This window comes from Hypanus sabinus, chromosome 9 (genome assembly GCF_030144855.1).
Source record: "Hypanus sabinus isolate sHypSab1 chromosome 9, sHypSab1.hap1, whole genome shotgun sequence".
Classification (NCBI taxonomy): Eukaryota; Metazoa; Chordata; class Chondrichthyes; order Myliobatiformes; family Dasyatidae; genus Hypanus; species Hypanus sabinus.
Window position 1 is genome coordinate 41,405,435 of NC_082714.1, and position 21,282 is coordinate 41,426,716.

The 21,282-nt window shown below is 41.2% G+C and overlaps 1 protein-coding gene across 1 annotated transcript in view; it reads right to left on the reverse strand.

Moving 5' to 3' along the window:
- The window catches only part of chtf18 (CTF18, chromosome transmission fidelity factor 18 homolog (S. cerevisiae)), a 93,120-nt gene that overhangs the window by 44,255 nt on the left and 27,583 nt on the right, over window positions 1–21,282 (reverse strand). The window contains exons 12-17 of the mRNA XM_059978662.1: window positions 20,993–21,086; window positions 16,645–16,743; window positions 13,900–14,030; window positions 13,620–13,785; window positions 13,260–13,484; window positions 9,190–9,339 (exon numbers count right to left, since the gene is read on the reverse strand). Coding sequence (XP_059834645.1) covers window positions 9,190–9,339; window positions 13,260–13,484; window positions 13,620–13,785; window positions 13,900–14,030; window positions 16,645–16,743; window positions 20,993–21,086 — 865 coding nt within the window. The remainder of the gene's footprint in view (window positions 1–9,189; window positions 9,340–13,259; window positions 13,485–13,619; window positions 13,786–13,899; window positions 14,031–16,644; window positions 16,744–20,992; window positions 21,087–21,282) is intronic.

Sequence of the window (21,282 nt, forward strand, 5' to 3'; positions counted from 1 at the left end):
ACTTTATTCGAACTAAACAGCCTTGCTTTTAAGCCTCCCTCAACCCACCCCCCGTGGGCGCGGATGCTCCAAAAGACACGTACTCACAAACCCCCGTAGGCTATCTCCCTTAGCCGGAACGGTGGCTAATTGTGAGCCGGTTCGGATGTGCCAGGAAATGGAGTCGCCACAACGTTTTATTTAGATTGTACAAGATCATCATTATCTTCAAATTTCGAATTACATTTCAAAAACTAACAAACCACGGGGAGCCGCAGCACAGAGATCAAAGAGTCGCATGCGGCTCTGGAGCCGCGGGTTGCCGACCCCTGATCTAGACCTTTGAACATTTGGTAGATTTCAGTGACCTCTCCCCCGATTGTTCTAAACTCCAGTGCATACAGACCCAGAGCCATCAAAAGCATCTCAATATGTTAACTCTTTCATTCCTGGGATTATTATCGTAAACCACCTCTGGACCCTCTCCAGCGCCTTTCTTAGATAAAAGCCCAAAACTGACTACAATATTCCAAAAGAAGTCTGACCAATGTCTTAAAACCCTTCTGAAATGAATGTCAACATTGTGTTTGCTTTCCTTACTATCAACTCAACCAGTAAGTTACCCTTTAGGGATCCTGCATCTGCAATTTCTGAACATGACATTCTTTGGCTAGTATTGCAAGAGGGTTTGACAACAGAAGATTTCTGAAGGAAGCTTCTTAAAAGAAAACTACTCCAAAAGTATTTTTTGTCTGTGTGAATAAAGTTTGCTAATTATTCAAAGTATCAATATGCAGATTTTGTTTTTGAAGTGAACAAAGCAATATTGAAACACTCTTTTGGAGAAAGAGCTGGGAGGAAACGCAATTACCAGCCAACATTTACCCAATCAACCAATATCCCGTGGAAACTGAAGCCAGTAAGAGGGACTTAATTTCTTTTTCATTACCCTCATTCTTACAAATGCATTAACGTAAACAGTACAAAGCAAATAATCCATATTGATCAATTTTGTGAAAGATACATCCAAAATATGAGCATTTAATATTTGTTTTAAAAAAAAAAGAATTATGTGTATATTTAAACTGATTCCAAACAGCAGAACACAAAGTAACTTTAGGCTTGATTAAAAATGATTTATGATTCTGACAGAAAAACCTGGGTTTCACTTAAGAGACTGCAGTCTTAATAGAGTCACAATAAAAAAAATCTAATCCCAATTTAGAACAAAGGTCCAGAGCGTGCTTGTCATTGGCCATTTATCAAATTCCTACTGTTCCAACAAGAATGAACAATGTTGAAGATATCAGAACAAGGACGAACACATTATTTTAAAGTATGACAAAAAGAGGTAGGGAGGACAATGAAAGAGAACAATAGGAACCAGGTAGAATTTCATGCACAGAATAGGTTATTAAAAAATGAGATTAAGTTTAAAAAAAACTAATAATGCCATAGATTAGGAGACAAAAGAAAGATATAAACAGACATACAACACAAGATGAAATATACAGTGAGAAACATGCATTTCAGTGTTTTACTTCAATAAATGTGTCAATGTGAACTAATAGAGGATGATCAAAGTCATAAATGCAGTTCTGTGTGAATTTCACAGCTCTATCCATGTTAGATATATTTTCAATGAGTTTATTTCCTGAATACAATTGTTTTTTGACCATTTTATGAAAAAAAATCATTTTTGTGAGCCACTTTAGATATGTTTTCATGATTCTTCCAGAAGACTTAACAAACACTTTCTGAGCAATATTGAAGAGTCTCCTTTCCCCTCCCTGGTCTCTAGTTACATTTCATCCAATGAGGCCTCTCAAAAGTTTGTGCTATGGATTTCACTTAAATAATAGAACACTGTGGGAGACAGTTATACCATAGGACACAGAAGAATTAGAGTATTCGGCCCCCTTCTCCCCCATTCCGTCATGGCTGATCTACTATCACTCTCAGGCCCAATCACCAGCCTCCTCTCCATATCCTTTGATGCTCGCCTAATCCAGAACCTATCATCCTCTGCTTTAAACATACTCAATTACTTGGCCTCCATAGCAATCTGTGCCAATGAATTCCACAGATTCACTACCATCTGGCTCAAGAAATTCCTCATCTCTATTCTAAATGGACATTCCTCTATTCTGAGGCTGTGCTCTCTTATTCTAGACTCACCCACTATAGAAAACATCCTCTCCATATCCACGCTGTCTAGGTCTTTCAAAATTCAATAGGTTTCAATAAGGTACTCCCTCATTCTTCTAAACTACAGAGAGTGCAGGAAGCGTGCCATATTCTTTAACCCTTTCATTCCCAGAACAATTCTTGTGTATCTTCTCTGGACCCTCTCCAGTACCAGCCCAGCCTTTCTTGGGCAAGGAGCCCAAAACTGCTCACAATATTCCAAGTGCAGTCTGACAAATCCCTCAGAATTACACCCATGCTTTTATATTCTAGTCATCTCAAAATGAATGCCAACATTGCATTTGTCCTCCTTACTGCTAACTCAACCTACAAGTTAAACTTTAGGGAATCCTACATGAGGATTCCTAAGTCCCTTTGTACCTCTGATTTCTCAATTTGTCCCTGTTTAGCAAATGGTCTTTGCAGTTACTCTTTCAACCAAAGTGCATGACCGTAAACTTCCCTACACTATATTCAATCTGTCACTTCTTGCCCACTGTCCTAATCTAATTCCTTCTGATGGCTCCCAGCTTCCTCAATACTACCTGCCCCCTCCACCTATCTTTGTAAAGTCTGCAAACTTGGTCACAAATAGACCATAAGATATAGGAGCAGAATCAGGTCATTTGGTCCATCAGTTCTGCTCCGCCATTTGATCATGGCTGATCCAATTTTCCTCTCAGCCCCAATTTCCTGTCTTCGCCCCTTATCCCTTCATGCCTTGACCAATCTAAAATTTATCAACCTCTGCTTTAAATTATACACAAAGATCTGGTCTCCACAGCTGCCTGTGGCAAAGAATTCCAGATTTACCACTCTCTGGCTAAAGACATTCCTTTTCATCTGTTCTAAAAAGACACCCTTTATTCTGAGGCTGAGTCCTCTGGTCTTAGACTCTCCCACCATAGTATACATCCTCTCCATATCCACTCTATCAAGGCCTTTCACCATTTCATAGGTTTCAATTAGGTCACTCCTCATCCTTCAGGTGAATATAGGCTCAGAGCCATCAAATGCACTTTATATGACAAAACCATCAATTTAATCATCCATATCATTGACATATGAAGTAAAAACAAATGGTCTCAACACCAGCCTTGTGGAACACCACTAGTCACCAGCAGCCAATGCAAAAAATGCCCCCTTTATTCCTAGTCTTTGCCTCCTGCCAGCCAGCCAATGTTCTACCCATGCGAATATCTTCCCAGTAATATCATAGGGTATTATATTGGTAAACAGCCTCAGCTTGTCAAAGGCATTTTGAAAACAACGCCCACTGACTGTCCTTTGTTGGAATTTTTTTAGGCAATAATAGGCTGGATAGACAGATTTGTCACGCAAGATTTCCCCTTAAGGAAACCATACTGACCTTGGCCTATTTTATTATGTGCCTGAAACCTCATCCTTAATAATGGACTCCAACATTTTGCCAACCACCAAAATCAGACTAAATGGTGTCTAACTTCCTTTTCATAGCCTCCCTCCTTTCTTAAGCAGTAGAGCGACATTTACAGTTTTCAAGTCCTGCGGAACCATTCCAAAATCTAGCAATTCTTAAAAGATCACTACTAATGCCACCACAATTTCTTCAGCTACCTGAGGTGTAGTCCATCTGGTCCAGTTGACACATCTACTTTCAGACCTTTCAGCTTTCCAAGCACCACTTCCTTAGTAATAATAACTACTCTCACTTATGCCACCTGCACACCTCCCCCACCCTCCAACACTGTCGAACTTCCAGCATACTGCTAGTGTCTTCCACAGTGAAGACTAATGCAAAATACTTATTCAGTTCATCTGTCATTTCTTTATTTTCCATTACTACATCTCCAGCATCATTTTCCAGTGGTCCGATATCCTACTCTTGCTCTCTTTTATTCTTTATACATCTGACAACTTTTTGTATCTTCTTTTACATGTATCTTCTGTCTAGCGCATCTTTATATAGTATTTCATCTTTTTCTCCTTAAAGTTTTTTTTTTTAAGTTGCCTCTGCTGGCTTCTAAAAGCTTCCCAATCTTATAACTTCCCATTAATTTCTACTCTATTATATGTCTTTGCCTTCCCTTGTTAACAATGCTTGTGTCATCCTCGCTTTAGAATACTTTGTCTTGTTTGGGATCTATCCTGTGCCTTCCAAATTGCTTCCAGAAACTCTGGCCAATGCTGCTTTGCTGTCATCCTTGCTACTGTTCCCTTCCAATCAACTTTGGCTAGTTTCTCTCTCTTGTCTCTGTAATCCACTTTACTCTTTGTAATACTGTTACATCTGACTTTATCTTCTCCCTCTCAAATTGCAGGGTGAATCCTATCATATTAAGATCACTGCCTCCTGAGGGTTCCTTTACCTCAAGCTCCCTAATCAAAACTGGTTCATTACACAACACCCAATCCAGAATTGCCCTTCCCCTAGTAAGCTCAACCACAAACAGCTTTAAAAAGCCCTCTCGTAGGCATTCTACTAATTTCCTCTTGAGATTCACCACCAACCTGATTTTTCCCCAATCTACCTACAATCTCCCATGACTATCGTAACATTGCCCTTTTTACATGCCTTTTCTACCTCCCGTTTTCATTTGTACCCCTCATCCAGGCTACTGTTCGGAGGCTAATACATAGCTCCCATTAGGAACTTTCTACCATTGCTGTTTCTTAACTCTATCCACAAGGATTCTACATCTTCTGATCCTATGTCACTGCTTTCTAAGGATTTGCTTTTATTCTTTTACCAACAGAGCCATCTAACCTCTGCCTACCTGCCTGTCCTTTCAATACAATGCATATCCTTGAATGTTAAGCTCCCAGTTATAATCTTCTTCCAGCCATTATTCAGTGATTGCCACAAACGTCATACCTGCCAATCTCTAACTGCACTACAAGATCATCTACATTATTATTGCATGCATTCAAATATAACACTTTCAGTCCTATATTCATCACCCTTTTCAATTTTGCCCTCATATTACACTTCAATTCATCCCACTAACTGCAATTTTGCCCCATTATCTGCCTTGTCCCTCCCTGCAGATTGACTATACATTGTGTCTATTTGTATACCAACTACGCCATCCTCAGCCCTATCACTCCAGTTCCCATCTCCCTGCTATTTTAGTTAAAATCCTCCCCAACAGCTTTTGCAACCTACCTGCAAGGATATTGGTGCCCCTTGAGCTCAGCTGTAACCTGTCCTTTTTGTACTGGTCAAACCTTCCATAGAAGACATCCCAATGATCCAGAAGCTCGAAACCCTGCCCACCTGCACCAATTCCTCAGCCACCCATGTACTGCCAAATCATCCTAGTGCTACCCTCACTGGCGCATGGCACAGACAGCAATCCAAAGATTACTACCCTTGATAAGCTGCTTTTAGCTTTCTACCCAACTCTCTATATTCTCTCTTTAGGACCTCTTCCCTTTTCCTACCCATGTCATTGGCACCAATATGTACCTCAACTTCTGGCTGCTCACCTTTCACTTTTAAAATGTTGGACCTCCGATCTGAGATATCACCCTGCCACATGGGTGGCAACATATTATCTCTTGTCTGCTCCTCTAAGAATGGAATGGTCTATCACTACAACACCACTCTTCTTCCCCTGCTTCCCTTCTAAGCCACAGAACCGGACTAGTTCCAGAGACCTAGTCGCTGTGGCATCCCCTTGGTATGTTGTTTCATCACTAACCCCCACTCCCCACAACAGTATTCAAAGCAGTATACTTGTTATTCAGGAGAATGGACACAGAGGGCCTGTGCACGGTCTGCTTATTCCTTTTCCTTCTCCTAACAGTTACCCAGCTACCTGCCTCCTGCAACTTATGGGTGACTCCTTCCCTGTAACTCCTATCTATCACCTCCGCATTTTTCCATATGAGCCAAAGGTTATCCACCTGCAGCTCCGGTTCCTTAACTTGATCTCTAAGGATGTAATTATTAAGGAAATTGGAAGTCTCCAGTCTCCCAGCGTTCCAACATCTCACATGAAGAACATACCACTAACTCTGAATCTAATCTCAATGCATAGCTATGTACTAAATGACAAAGAAAAAGAAAATGATTTTAATAGAAACCTATTTAGAGCCTCCGCCTGTTCTCGCTGGATTCTGTTGAGTCAAAACTTGCTCCACCAGTAAGACCCGACAAGCCCAGCTCACTTTTTAAAACTGACGTGTAAACTCCATAATGAACTGCCTCCAACTCTCTCTGCGATCTTCCACTCTGCAGACAAGTTCCGACGGGTCCCACCTGCTTTTTAAAACTGGTGCATAAACTTTACAATGAACTGTCTCCAACCCTCTCTGCAATCTTGGGCTCTGATGGGCCCTGCTGGCTTCTTTTATTGCCTGAACTACTTCCAGCCAACAACCCAGATCAAGGATTAAAGAAAACACACAATGCAATATAAACCAACAGAGCAAAAAACAATTAAATGTTTGTGGGCACAAAATTCAGTAAACAAAGATTCTTTTTGAGTAAGATGAGTTCTAGAGTTAGAAAGGCACTTGGCAGCAAGATCAGCAAGGGAGTTTTCCACAGAAAATACTAGCAAATTTAAAGAATTTTTAACTGATAATGCAAACAGACTGATCTCAAAGCTTGTGAGCTTCGTTTTGTCAGACCCACCTCCTGACATCTGATTACTTAAGAAAGCCAGGCCAGAAGATCACAAATAATTGATGACTAATTTATTTTAAAGGCTTCTTATGGTTGTTATAGCTGGGGTGGCAATAGGGACAAGCTCCCACTATCTATTAAATGCTTCCAATAGTGTACAACTCAACTAGCTTCTGGCAACCAAGCCTAGCTCATGACCTTCACGTGTGGCTTAAACTACAAAGCCCAGTGGAATCATTTCTACTGATGGGAGATGGGGCAAAGGTGGGTTACTGGACCCTTAAAACTAGACAATTAAGGTAGATGGGGCTTGTCAGCCGTGGTTGGCAGCTCTTCTAGAAGGAAAACTGATCTCAAACCTCCGCTGCCTTGCAGCTATACCCACTCATGGAGGTTTTGGAAGCACACAACGTGGGAAAAATCTGGAGCTGGAGTCTGTAAAGGCAGTCCTACGTTGAGTTCAACACTGACTGGTGACTCCTGCGATGCTGCTGTTGCCAAACGGTATCGTTTTCTACTGTTCCTTTGAGTTCATCAGATGTGCAGAGAGTGGAAGTTTGCTACGTGGCAATAGCTCGCTCTCCATATTGTACTACCCTGATTCTGTATCCAGACAGTTGGGACACATGATCGACCCGGACCAACAGAGGCCTCATGATCTGTTGTAAAAGGTTCTTTCAAGATGATCATTCCTGTTGAGCACACTAGCCACTAATTTTTCATAAACATATTTTTTTTTCATTCATAACACTTTAAAATAAAAATTCATTCCCAGGATGTTCGTGCAACATCCACAAAATGCTGGAGGAGCTCAGCAGGCCAGGCAGCATCTGGGTAAAGAGTACAGTCGACATTTTGAGTTGAAAACCTTTGAAATGACTGTACTCTTTTCTTAGATGTTGTCTGGCCTGCTGAGTTCCTTCAGCATTTTGTGTGTGTTGCTTGGATTTCCAGCATCTGCAGATTTTCTCTTGTTTGACCAGGATGCAAGTGCTAAAGGCAAAGCTGTTGATTTTTGATTGAACTTGGCTGCCCCAAGAAGATGATGTTGCAAATGAACATGTCCAAGGAGAGTTATTCTCACCATTTTCATGTGAGAATCGACTTACCAGCAAAATAAAACAGCTTTGAGAGGAATGAAAATACAAGTGATTTTATTAAAAAGTCATTTTCTACTTATTGCTACTACACAGCTTCATTAAATTTACTCAGTTTCCTGTAAGTACAACAGGCTTCCATTGCTGAATTATGAATTAGTTGAATTTTAAATGCAATGTTATTAGAAACAGCCCTTGATTTCCTTGCATTTTTAAAACCAAATTTTCGCAATGGGATTTATACTCTTGCTTCCTGCTTTATTAGCCTAGGATTAATGATACTGTAGCAAAGCCTTTTATTTCTTCCGTATAAAGATAACAATTACAGGTCACCCAGGTGAAATACAAATCTTGTTGAAGCTTAATAAACAAGTACAACCAGTGCCCTTTATAGAACATTAGAACCTCTTGAAAATCCTTTCTCCCTGTGTTTATCTGGCCTTGCTCATTATACAACTATACAAGGTACCTCATGCAGTCCATGTGGGTAATCGCATTGTTGGTACCCTGGAAGAAGTTTCTCCTGAATGCCCACTGGATTTATTGGTGACCATCTATCATTAATGTTTATTAGCCTTGGACATAACAATCATCTCTCTGTTTATTCGATCAAACAATAGAATTGTATTGACTTTGTGCAGCATTCCCCTTCCTAGTTAAATTGACAAAAGGCATTCACTCTTATACAGTCAGATGTTATTGATACACACTCAAAAACCATGTCTATGTCCTTTTGTTTCAATAAGGCATCTTAGTCAAAAAGATATATTTGCTCTGTTTTTCTATCATACCCATTTCATATCAGCAGGGAAATGGTTGATAAGTCATCCTGTCTTTGGCAGCCCCAAATCTATCATACTTTACAAAGTTCAAGACAGAATGACCATTCATATCCAAAGTGGCGTTCATTACATGAGACCCTGAAAAGCTGATGGATTAAGTCATTGATCCTTTAAGGCCTCATTGTTAATGGGAACTGTCACCAAATTGTGACTGAAACTACTTAGACAAGTGAATGCATGGCTTTGCAATGTTGTTGTCAAAGAGGGGTCAGAAAACCAGTAAAGTTTACAGCTCAGTTCTTGCCCCAGTAATTCACTTTGAATGAGAAGTCATGCAACACTTCCAGCCCAAGAGCATTCTGCCAATTCATTCAGTGCTACTAATAAATAACTCACATCTGACTCTACATTGTCACGATTCAAGTGGACAATTTGAAAATGAGTGAAAAGTTAGTTCAACAAGAGCAGCTGTCAAGATGTGTCGTCACCAGTCTCAAAGGATTGGAACACAAAGCTATATCTCATGACTCACCGGTCGCAATTTTGGTGAAAGAATATCGAGGAGGAGGCAGAGGATCTCCGACACAAGTGCAGTCAGTGTGATGCGACTGCGGATGGCTGGGCTGATTTCTCCAACCATGGATGTCAGCAGGTTTTGCATCTGACCATACTTGGTTTGTGCCTGTCCAAGCAGAAAGAAAGTGGCACTTCAGTAAAATCAACTAAAATCTTGGACTTCCCAGTAAATTGTAATTGAACAGACACCGATGCTATTTCTACACAACACAAAGCACTTAATTGAATGGTTGGACACATGCTACAATGCATGGCACAACTAGTAGAGCACTGTCTTGCAATGCCACAAACATGAATTCAATGCTGACACTGGGTGCTACCTGTGTGGAGTTTGTTCATTCCTCTATAAATGCACAGGTCCCTCCACAGCTTGGCAGTCCGAGTGGATAGATTAACTGGCCCTAGTCAGTTAGCGAGTGATAGAATCAAAGGAGATTGAAACACTGCTGTCACATAGGATTAGTTTAAATGGGAGGTCGATGGCCGGCGTGGGGTCACTGGGCCACAGGAGCTGTTTCTGTGTTGTATCCCTTTGACTCAACAATGATAGGCACCCAGTCCATTAGTTAAAGCTTTATTGAGGAGGGTAATTCAGAAAAGGTTCACCTTTTAGTGATATATTTCACAGATAAAAAAAGACATTTTAGAAAACAGATTCCCTGTGAGTGAAGAAACAGGAGTGAGGTAATCCTTTGAAACTCTAACTTGTTCCTATATAGGTTTAACATACAACATTTCATGCCACAAGTTACTATTGTTCCCTAATGAGGAAATGAAGTAACAACCGATGAGGTTACTTCTTAATGAAGGAGGGTGGAAGGGGGAGAGGGGGAGAGGGGGAGAGGGGGGAGAGGGGGAGAGGGGGAGAGGGGGAGAGGGGGAGAGGGGGAGAGGGGGAGAGGGGGAGAGGGGGAGAGGGGGAGAGGGGGAGAGGGGGAGAGGGGGAGAGAGGGAGAGGGGGAGAGAGGGAGAGGGGGAGAGGGGGAGAGGGGGAGAGGGGGAGAGAGGGAGAGAGGGAGAGGGGGAGAGGGGGAGAGGGGGGAGAGGGGGAGAGGGGGAGAGGGGGCGAGGGAGAGAGGGAGAGAGGGGAAAAAATAGCGCATCTCAAATACCAAATGAGACATCTTTACGTGGAGCCACAAGACCCATAATGGATCTCTCTTTTCTGTTTTTACTGTGGAGAAAGACTTTAGAAATAGGAAAGGTAAATGGGGAAGACTTGGGCATTGTCCACATTACAATAGAGATTGAGAGGGATTAATGGAGCGATTCATGCTGTTGAAAGGGATAATAAACCAACCATGATGGAATGGTGGATTAGACTCAATGGGCTGAATGGCCTATGTCAAATGGTCTAGAGGAGGTGCTGGATGTCTTAAAAGGTACGAAGGTAGATAAATCTCTAGGGCTAATGGGTTTATCCAAGAACACAGTGGGAGGCTAGAAAAGTTATTGCTTCTGGCTGAAATCTGCATCATCCTTAAACCCAAATGTGGTGCTGCTAGACTGGAGGGGAGTGAATATTTCTTCTTTATTTAACTAGGGCTGCAAAGAAAGCCTGGGAACTATAGACCAACAGTTCTAAAGTCTGTGGTAGGTAAGCTACTGGAGAGGAGTCTGAGGGATTAGATAGTGGTTGATTTGGGTAGTTAAAATGGCTTTGTGTGAGGGAGATTATGTTTTATGAACTAAAATTTTTTGATGGAGACCAAAAAAATTGAGGAGGGCAGGGTGATAAACATGGACTTCATCAAGACCTTTTATATGTTTCTAGATGGCAAAGATAGTAAGCTGCTATGGGAGGTTAGATTCCATGGAATCCAGGGTGAGCTGTCTAATTGGCTTGTTGGTAGAAAGCAGAGAGTAATGGCAAAAAGTGGTGTGCCACAGGCAATGGTGTTGGTCCCATTTCTGTTCTTATTTTAATCAACTATATGAATAAGAATGGAAAGGGTATGTTTAATAAGTTTGCAGATGGCAAGATAATAGGTGGTACAGTGAATAATAAAGAGAGTTAGAAATTAGAAGGGGGGGTGGAATCTTGATTTGCTGAATAAGTGGGCCGAGGAACGGCAAATGGAGTTTAATTTGGATAAGTGCAAGGTATTGCATATTGGAAATACTGATCTAGTTTGGACTTTCCACGGAGAACGGCAGGACCCTGGGGAGTGTTGCAGAACAGGATGACCTTGGAGTACAAGTACACTGGAAGTGAAGTTACAGGTAGACAGGATGGGGAAGACAGCTTTTGGGACACTGGCCTTCAAGAGTCAAACTCAGTGAGGCTGCATTTCGGACTATTGTGTTCAGCTTTGGTCTCCCTGCCATAGGAAAGATGTTCTTAAACCGAAAAGAGTGCAGAAAAGATTTAAAATAATTGTCAGGACTTGAAGGATTGAATCATAGGGAGAAATTGGACAGGCTAGGACTTTATTCCTTAGACCATAAGAGATCGAGAGGTGATCTTATAGAGCTGTATAAGATCATGAGGGGGCAAAGATAGGGTGAATGCATTCAGTCTTTTTCCAAGGGATAGGGAATCTAGAACTAGCGGGTATGGGTTTAAGGTGAGAGGAGAAATATTTAATTGGAACTTAAGGAGCAACATTTTATTAAACAAAGGATGGTATCTATGTGGAACGAGCTGCTAGAGAAAGTGTTTGTGGCAGGTACAATAACAACTTTAAAAAGTTTTACAGTGACAGATTATAAAGATTTAGAAGCTTGTGTGCCAAATACTGACATTTGGGATTAGCCTGGATGGGGCATCTTGGTCTACATGGACCAGTTGGGTCAAAGGACCTCCTTCCCTTCCGTATAACTCTTACTACTTTTACTGCAAGAGAAATTATCCTCTTCTTCTTTGTTAAGGGTCCAAATAAATGTAAGAAATATGATCCAAACCATGATATTAAGGACCCATGGGCAAGTGAGCCAGCAATATTTTCCTTGATGGCTCAGTTTGGTCAGTTTTCCTATTGACACTCACCCCCTCTATGTGAATGCCTTTATAAGGACATGAGAACTCAGATCTCAGTCAAGCATGGACTCCAATTCACTATGTTTAATTGTTTCTTCCCTGTGAGATGGGTGCTACAGTGCTCAACTGCCTGAGCTTTGGCCGGACACAAGGTACCATAAATAAGCCAATTAATATTCCCACTTGAATCGTTAATGCCTTTTCCCTTAGGCGATCCCTCCAGGATTAAGGATGACTTGTTTCCACTCCAGATATGTGGCTCCTGAGATGTAGTGAGGCCATTATATTTTCTTTCACAGATGGGACGGGAGATGGTTGATGGAGCAGGAGGGTGGGTAGTTTGAGAGATATACACTTCTTGTACAGGGCTTCAGTATAATTCAAATGTGTGATTTTCCATACCAAACTGAATGCTCTTTTGCTACTTTCAAGAATCATGGGCCAGAGGCTCTAAGCAGCTGGTGGGGATGCTGGACATTTTCTATAGGCTTGAGTACATCCTTGAATCTTGTCGCAAATCCGTTGAAAGAAAAAAAAACATTCCACCACCTTTCCAACTGATCTCATCGTTTTCTATCCTACTGTTTGTTATTTTCCAGCAGGATAGCTAGGAGACACTTTTCCACAAGTGCAGCAGAATTTGGAACTGGTTCTACCTCAATTCATGCTAGTCGTTTGTTAAATTGAGATCAAAAACTGATTCTTGGTAGAGGTGCAAGGGGAGTAGGCCTCAACCTATTGACTACCATCCCCAGGATCCAAAATGGGGTTTAGCTAACCAAGTTGCACTGATCAAGAATTAAATATCCCCATCTCCCTATACGGCAGCGTCATTTTGTAGTCTAAATTACACTTACCAATTCAAACCTTTGGGAAAGATATAAACTGGATTCAGCAACGTTCAGAAATAGACAGTTTTAATTAAGTTTGGGATCAGTAGGATGTACCACCATTACTGTACATTCACTATGAAGACTTCTTAACCTAGGTTTGCTTAGAAAGAATCTGTATATCATTGAATTACTGTACACAAAGGTTCCTCTCACCTCATAGTGGCTGCTCGGATAGGAAATCCTAGGAACATTGGATGCTGCGAAGAGCATATGGAAGGCAACAGGAAGGAAGGGCAGATACCGCATCAGCTGGAAGTTCTGCACGCTCAACAGTTTCTCATTCAGAATGTCTGTAAACCCCAGCCACTCCAACGCTAGACAGACTCCACTGAAAGAGGGATCCTTAAACCTCATGTGCAGAAAATTGTCATACAGGCCCTGCAACATAGGGAAGGAGGCTCATTGCTGAACTTCAATCAATTCTAACACAAATGAGAACAGATCAGGATTTTCTAAATGTACCATCACCCCACCTCCACAGCAAAATAATATATTTTGCCAGTTGTTGCTTACCTGGGTGATCTTTTCATGTTCTCCTGTAGAAGTGGAAAGATGAAGAATATGATTAAATCTTTGTGTTACTGCATTGACTGTGGTCCTTGCTAGAGAATTCCAGGACTCCTGATCATCTCCAGTCCACGCTTCACTTTGTAAGTTGCTCTCCTGGCCAATCCGCTTTCTGAGTGCAGAAAAATCAAGCACAAGTTCACTCCTGTCCACTAAACTCTTAGGCACAGTTGGCCTGAGTCACAATCACAAGACAAATCACACTATCAGCCAGGTATTCTGTTACCTTTGAGGTTTCGGGAGTTGAAAGATATCTTGCCAGATAGAGAATAGACCTTTGTTCTGGTCCTTGAGGCCTATCTTAGCCGTCTGGATCATCTTCATACTAAGTTCTTTTGTTCCTCTTCCATGAAGGAACTAAAATGAAAAAGCAATACAAGTAGTGACAACTTTCAGCACAAACAGTTATTTTGTTCTTTTTTAAAAAAAACATATGGATCCAAAGCATTAAGGATCTGAAAATAAATTATTGACTACACATCATGGAATCTGAAACTCTCACAGACACACTTGAAAGGACAACTGCATTTCTGCTGCAACTTCCACTACCTCGGAATTCTTAAGTTACTTTACATTTAGCATTCAGGCAGACACTTAAATAGGCACAGCCGGGAATGACGTGGCCCTAATGTAGGCAAATGGGGCAAGTGTAGACGAACACAGACATCAACATTGAAGGGCCTATTCCTTTGCTCTATGACTCTGTAACATGCCTGGAAAAAAAAACACCAGAAATTGCTGGTCAGATAGCAACTGTGGAGAGAGAAACAGAGTTTCAGATCCATAACCTTTCAACAGACTCTGTTCATGAAATTTTCAGCATCCATGTTGTTCATTTTTCATTCCCTTACAAAGGCAGGTTGTTTCCTCCAATACCAACAATTTAACAACTTGACAGGTACATCTAGTATTCCAAAGAAAATTGATGTAAACCAATTAAGGGAATGGGAACTGGGAATTCATGATCAGAGTCCCAGAGCCTTATCCACAATTGAAGTTCAGCGAAATTGTCTGCCTTCCATTTGATTACCCATTTACGGAATCAGAGTTAAATCTTCCCCAATGTGTCTAGTATCGCCTCTGGATACTCAATCATATGATTTGTGGTCAGCACTTAGCATTTGCTTTTTGAAATATTAATTTGATGCACGGATCAATGAAGACTGCTTCCTTTGCCAGCTCCAGGACTTCTAATACTGCAGTGGTTGGCATAACTGTCACTGAAGTCAAACAAAGAATGAAAACCCAGACTTTGTTAATGTACAACAGCACCACTTAATAACCAGGAAATGAAAAAAGACACCCCAAAACAAAGAGAAAAATGTGGGTGTATTAAAGGTCAACAGGCTAAGAACAGACTGTTAAAAAAATCAATGATATTAATCAGAAGACTCAAGGCAACGAACTCTGGAAAATTAAAAATATAAAGGGTGAATTACTTTCTTTGTCTAAATTCCCCTTATATGAAAATGATCCTAAGAGCATTAAGAATTAAGCATCCTGCCAAGACAAATCAGCTTGTTTTGACATATGTACACACATACAAGACTGAGTCCAACAAAAGTTGGAGAAAAATCATTGCTTTCTGCACTGGAAATCTCCAAATCAGAGAAAGAAGGGGCCCATAGTCTAGGCAAAGATTCCCATTTAACGAAATTGGCACAAACATCGAGGCAGAGAAGTTTGACATGCCAACAGGCTGGGAGCTTTTCAAGATGGGGATAAAACAAGTTTGGACTGATTGGGGTCATAAAGGGGAAGATCAGAAGGGAAGGTGACCATATGGTAAGGGTGAAACGTGTGCGTGAAAGAGTGTGAGTGTGGGGGAGGAGGTCCAAATCAGAAACAGTATTACAATCCAAGAGATAATCAAAGTTTGCAATCTCCGACATTAAAAAAGGAAAGAGAAAACGCTGCTTATTTTGGCATTGAATGCAGTGGAGTATGAAGTAGAACTGAGGACCAAGACAACCTTGAGACAGAGTTAGCCTGTGTTGTTGTAGAAAGAGGTCATAAGCATGCATACACCATTACATGAAATAAAGTCTGCTTCAGTTAGACATGTGGAGTCTGGTAATCTGGACATGTCCCAGAACGCCAGAACCACATTAGCTGCAAAATATATAGCTATAGCTGCTTAATCTAATCCAACCCACCACTTAACTTCTCTCTAATCAGAAAAAACTTCACTGCAACTTAAATCTTGCTTCTATCTTTGTCAAGTTTGATGAACAGTACCTCACCTGAAATATTAACTGTTTCTCTTTCCATTGATAGAGTTCAACCTGCATAAATTTTCTAGTACCTTGTGTCTTTATATCATTTTGGCACTGTTTTCCTTAACCTACTTGTGTAGGTCTAGCATGATGGACCAACTTTACCGTTAACAGGACAAAATACAGGCCAAGCTTAACGTGCCGGTACCTGTTGCCATTGAGTCATTCCAGACCACCCCAACACAGACGTTCCTTTAGTTCCACACATCTAGCCCCACTTTCTGTTCTGCTGAAGACGAACTTTGCATGACACCCTTACCCAGTCCTCACAATACCTACCTTTGCTGCATGATCAGCTGAGTTTTTCCACACACACATCAATGCATTTGCTCACTAACAACACTGACAACAGTAAGGAATAGTAATAACTGCAGCTGAGTTCTAGGACACAGGCAGATTTTCAGCTGTTTGCCTTCATAAACAAAAGCATTTGAATATAGACATGGGGAAGTAGACTGATGTTTTTAAACTAATATTATTGAATAGAACCAAGCATACTACTGAGTTAGATGACATTGCTCCAGTAATGAGGAGGTAATGGCTAACTCAGGTCCAATCAAATAGCGTCCATCGAGATTACACTTGACCAGAATACGTATCCAAGCAGACAGCTCAGTAGTTCAGTGTGTGACTCCTGTGAAACAACTTCAATTGCAATGTTTCAAACTTCAAAAACAGTCAGTTCAGCACCATACCTGTAAAGTGTTCACACATGAACGTATGTCATTTTCAGCTTTGTCACACAGACTCATGAGAATTCCCAGGTCTGCCTTCATTCTGTTTTTAATAGCAATCTATCAGAGAGTTAAAAAGTAGTTCAATTATCCTTAAAGTAAATCCAAATTTCAAACATAAAATGTATTCCTTCAAGCTCTCAATCATCAGAAATTTTATGAAAATAAAAATAATTATTTTATCTCCTAGTACCTGATACTACCCATGTGTGAGTGGAAAGTGATTGGTAGTTCAACTCTCCGTCCCCCCCCTTTTACCTCTGTCTCTTTTTCTAAAGCATTGAAACCCTTGGACATTAAGCACCTATTTCTGTCTCTCTCTCTCTCAACCAAGTCTCTGTAATTGCCACACCATTATAGCTCCATTATTAATAATTTTTGACCACCTCTCCATTTAAAAACTCTGTTTACCACCTATAGCCTTAATACTTATATGGATAAAGATCATAAGACATAGGAGCAGAATTAGGCCATCTGGCCCATCGAGTCTGCTCCGCCATTCAATCACGGCTGATCTGTCTTTTTTCCCTCCTCCTCAATCCCAGGTCCCAGCCTTCTCCCCATAATCTTTGATGCTGTGTCCAATCAAGAACTTACCAATCTCTGCCTTAAATACACACAACAACCTGGCCTCCACGGCTGCATGTGGCAACAAATTCCACAAATTCACCATCTTTTGGCAAAAGAAACTTCTCTGCATCTCTATTTTGAAAGGGTGCCCCTCTATCTTGAGGCTGTCCCAATTGTTCAAGACTCTCCCACCATGGGAAACATCCTTTCCAAATTTACTCTGTATAGGTCTTTCAACACTCAAAAGATTTCACTGAGATCCCCCTTCATCCTTCTGAATTCCAGCCAGTACAGACCCAGAGCCATCAAACGTACCCCTATGATAACCCTTTCATTCCTGGAATCATCCTTGTGAACCTGCTCTGGACCTTCTCCAATGCCAGCACATCTTTTCTTAGTTAAGGAGCCCAAAACTGTTCACAGTACTGAAGGTGAGACCTTACCCGTGACTTATAAAGCCTCAGCATCACCTCCTTGCTCTTGTATTCTAGACCTCTTGAAATGAATGCTAACATTGCTTTTGTCTTCCTCACCACCAACTGTACCTGCAAGTTAACCTTTTGGCTGTTCTGCACAAGGAATCCTGAGTCCCTTTGCATCTCAGATTTTCTCCCCGTTTAGAAAATAGTCCGCACATCAGTTCTACTATCAAGGTGCATGACCGTGCATTTTCCAACATTGTATTTCATTTGCCACTTCCTTGCCCATTTTCCTAATCTGTCTGTCCTTCTGCAGCCTACCTGTTTCCTCAACACTAACTGCCCCTCCACCAATCTTCGTATCATCTGCAAACTTGGCAACAAAGCCATCTTTTCCATCATCTAAATTATTTATATACAGCATAAAAAGAAGTGATCCCAACACTGACCCCTGTGGAACACCACTAGTCACTGGCAGCCAACAGAAAAGGCTCCTGTTATTCCCACTTGCTTCCTCCTACCAATCAGCCAATGCTCTAACCACTTTAGTAAATTTCTTGTAATATCATGGGCTCTTAACTTGGTAAGCAGCTGTTGTGTGGCACCTTCTCAAAGGCCTTCTGAAAATCAAAATAGACATCCACTGCATCCTCTTATAATCTCCACAGGTTCGTCAGGCAGGAATTTCCCTGAAGGAAAACATGCTGGCTTTGTACTATCTTGTCCTGTGTCACCAAGTACTTCATTACTTCATCCTTAACAATTGATTCTAACATCTTCCCAACTACTGAGGTCAGGCTAATTGGTCTATAATTTCCATTCTGCTATCTTCCTGCTTTCTTAAAGAGTGGAGTGACATTTGCAATTTTCCCAATCCTCTGGCACCACGCCAGAGTCCAGTGATATTTGAAAGATAATTTCTAATGCCACCACAATCTCTAATGCTACTTTTTTCAGAACCCTAGGGTGTGGTTCATCTGATCCGGGTGACTTATGTACCTTTAGGTCTTTCAGCTTTTTGAGCACCTTCTCTCTTGTAACAGTAACTGCACCCACTTCTCTTCCTTCACACACTACCACATCAGGCATATTCCTAGTGTCTTCCATAGTGAAGACTGATGCAAAATACTCATTTAATTCATCGGCCATCTCCTTGTCCCCCATTATCATCTCTCCTGCCTCATTTTCCAGCGGTCCTATATCCATTCTCATATCTCTTTTATTTTCAACATACTTTAAAAAACTTTTACTATCCCCATTGATATTATTTGCTAGCTTGCTTTCATATTTCCTCTTTTCCCTTCTAATGATTTTTTTAGTTGCTCTCTGCAGGCTTTTAAAAACTTCCCAATCCTCTATCTTCCCACTAATTTTTGCTTTGTTGTATGCCCTTTCTTTTGCTTTTACAATAGCTTTGACTTCCCTTGTCAGGCATAGTTGTACTATTTTACCATTTGAGTATTTCTTCATTTTTGGGATACATATATCCTGCATCTTCCTCATTTTTCCCAGAAATGCACACCATTGCTGCTCTGCTGACATCCCTGCTAGCAGCTCCTTCCAATTTACTTTGGCCAACTCCTCTCTCATACCACTGTAACTTCCTTTACTGAAATACTGCTATGTCAGACTTTACTTTCTCCCTGTCAAATTTCAAGTTGAACTCAATCATATTGTGATCACTGGTTCCTAAGGGTTCTTTTATCTTAGCTCCCTAATTGCCTCTGGTTCATTGTATAATACTCAATCTAGTTTAGTTGATCCCCTAGTAAGCTCTACGACAAACTGTTCTAAAAAGCCATTTCTTAGGCATTCAACAAACTCACTCTCTTGAGATCCATTACCAACCTGATTTTCCCAATCAACCTGCATGTTAAGATCTCCCATGACTACCATAACATTGTCCTTTTGACTCACCTTTTCTACTTGCTGTTGTAATCTGTGGCCCATCTCCCAGCCACTGTTGGAAGACCTGTATATAACTGTCATCAATGTCCTTTTACCCTTGCAGTTTCTTAACTCAGCCTACAAGAATTCAACATCTTCCGATCCTATGTCACCTCTTTCTACTGATTTGATGCCATTCTTTACCAGCAGAGCCACACTACCTCCTCTGCCTACCTTCCTATCCCTTTGACAAAACATGTAACCTTGGATACTCAGCTCCCAACTACAACCATCCTTCAGCCACGATTCAGTGATGGCCACAACATCATACCTGGCAATCTGTAATAGTGCAACGAGATCATCCACCTTATTTCTTATACTACATGCATTTAGATGCAACACCTTGAGTACTGTATTTGCTATCCTTTCTGACTCTGCACCCCTTATAATTTGATACTCAGTCAGCTGGCTGCAACTAAGCCCCATCACTTGCCTGCCCTTCCTGACAATCTGACTGCATGCTATCTTTACTTCTTTTTATCATCTGACCTATCCTGAGTCCCTTCACTTTGGTCCCCCCCCCTCCCCCCGCCAAATTAGTTTAAACCCTCCCCAAACAGCTCTACCAAACCTGCCCATGAGAATATTGGTCCACCTTGAGGTCAGGTGCAACCCATCACTATTACACAGGTCATACCCCCTCCAGAAGAGATCCCAATGATCCAAGAACCGGAAGCTCTGCCCCCTGCACCAGCTTCTCAGCCACGCATTTATCTGCCAAATCATCCTGTTCTATCCTCAGTGCCACGTGGCACAGGCAGCAATCCAGAAATTACTGCCCGGGGGGGTGGGGGTCCTGCTTCTCAGCTTTCTACCTAGCTCTCTAAATTTTCTTTTCAGGACCTCTTTGTTTTTCCTTCCTGTGACACTGGTACCAATATGTACCAAGACATCTGGTTGCTTCCCTACCCTCTCCGAAATACTGTGGACGTGATCAGACATCCCTGACCCTGGAAAGGAAAATTAAAGAAAAACGACCTGATGTTAAATTTGTTGAGGTATCCATATTAGTCACCTTTGACTGCCATCCCGCAAATACCACTGATTGCTGCTCTCTGTTAATGGGAGCTTTCTGACCCAAATCTGTGCATCAAAACTTCAGCTTATGTGACCCAGATTTGCTCTCTCTTTTTTCTAAACCAAACAATGGCAGATGTGTCAACAAACTACAATTTATCTTCCTAAACATTATTTATCAAAATAATATTAAAGCTCTCTCACCATCAAACAACAGAAATACACAACAATAGTTGTGCTAAAGCTTAACCCATGTCCATATTCTTTATTCATCCTTAAATGCCCACTTTAAGCAAACACTATGACTACTGCGAGCTAGTTTTCCCAATTACCGTGGTAATTTTGTTTTTTTTTACCTCATGCAGCCTTTGAACGAGCCTGGAGGGAAGAGTTGGAGGAAAGACTAATGTGAAAGCTTGCTGCCTCAGCTGTCTGAGAGACGGCACATACCTGTCAGGAAAGCAAGTCAGGTCAGAGTGATTAATGTAATTGTCCACTTGAGTGCATGAAGGCACTATAAATATAAAAAAAAGAAAAATGTTATAATTAAACCATGCTGCATTCTTCTACAGAAAACAGGGAACACTTGCATTTGCTCTTTGTAACAGTAGGACGTCCCAGACCACATTATAGATGAAGGAATAGC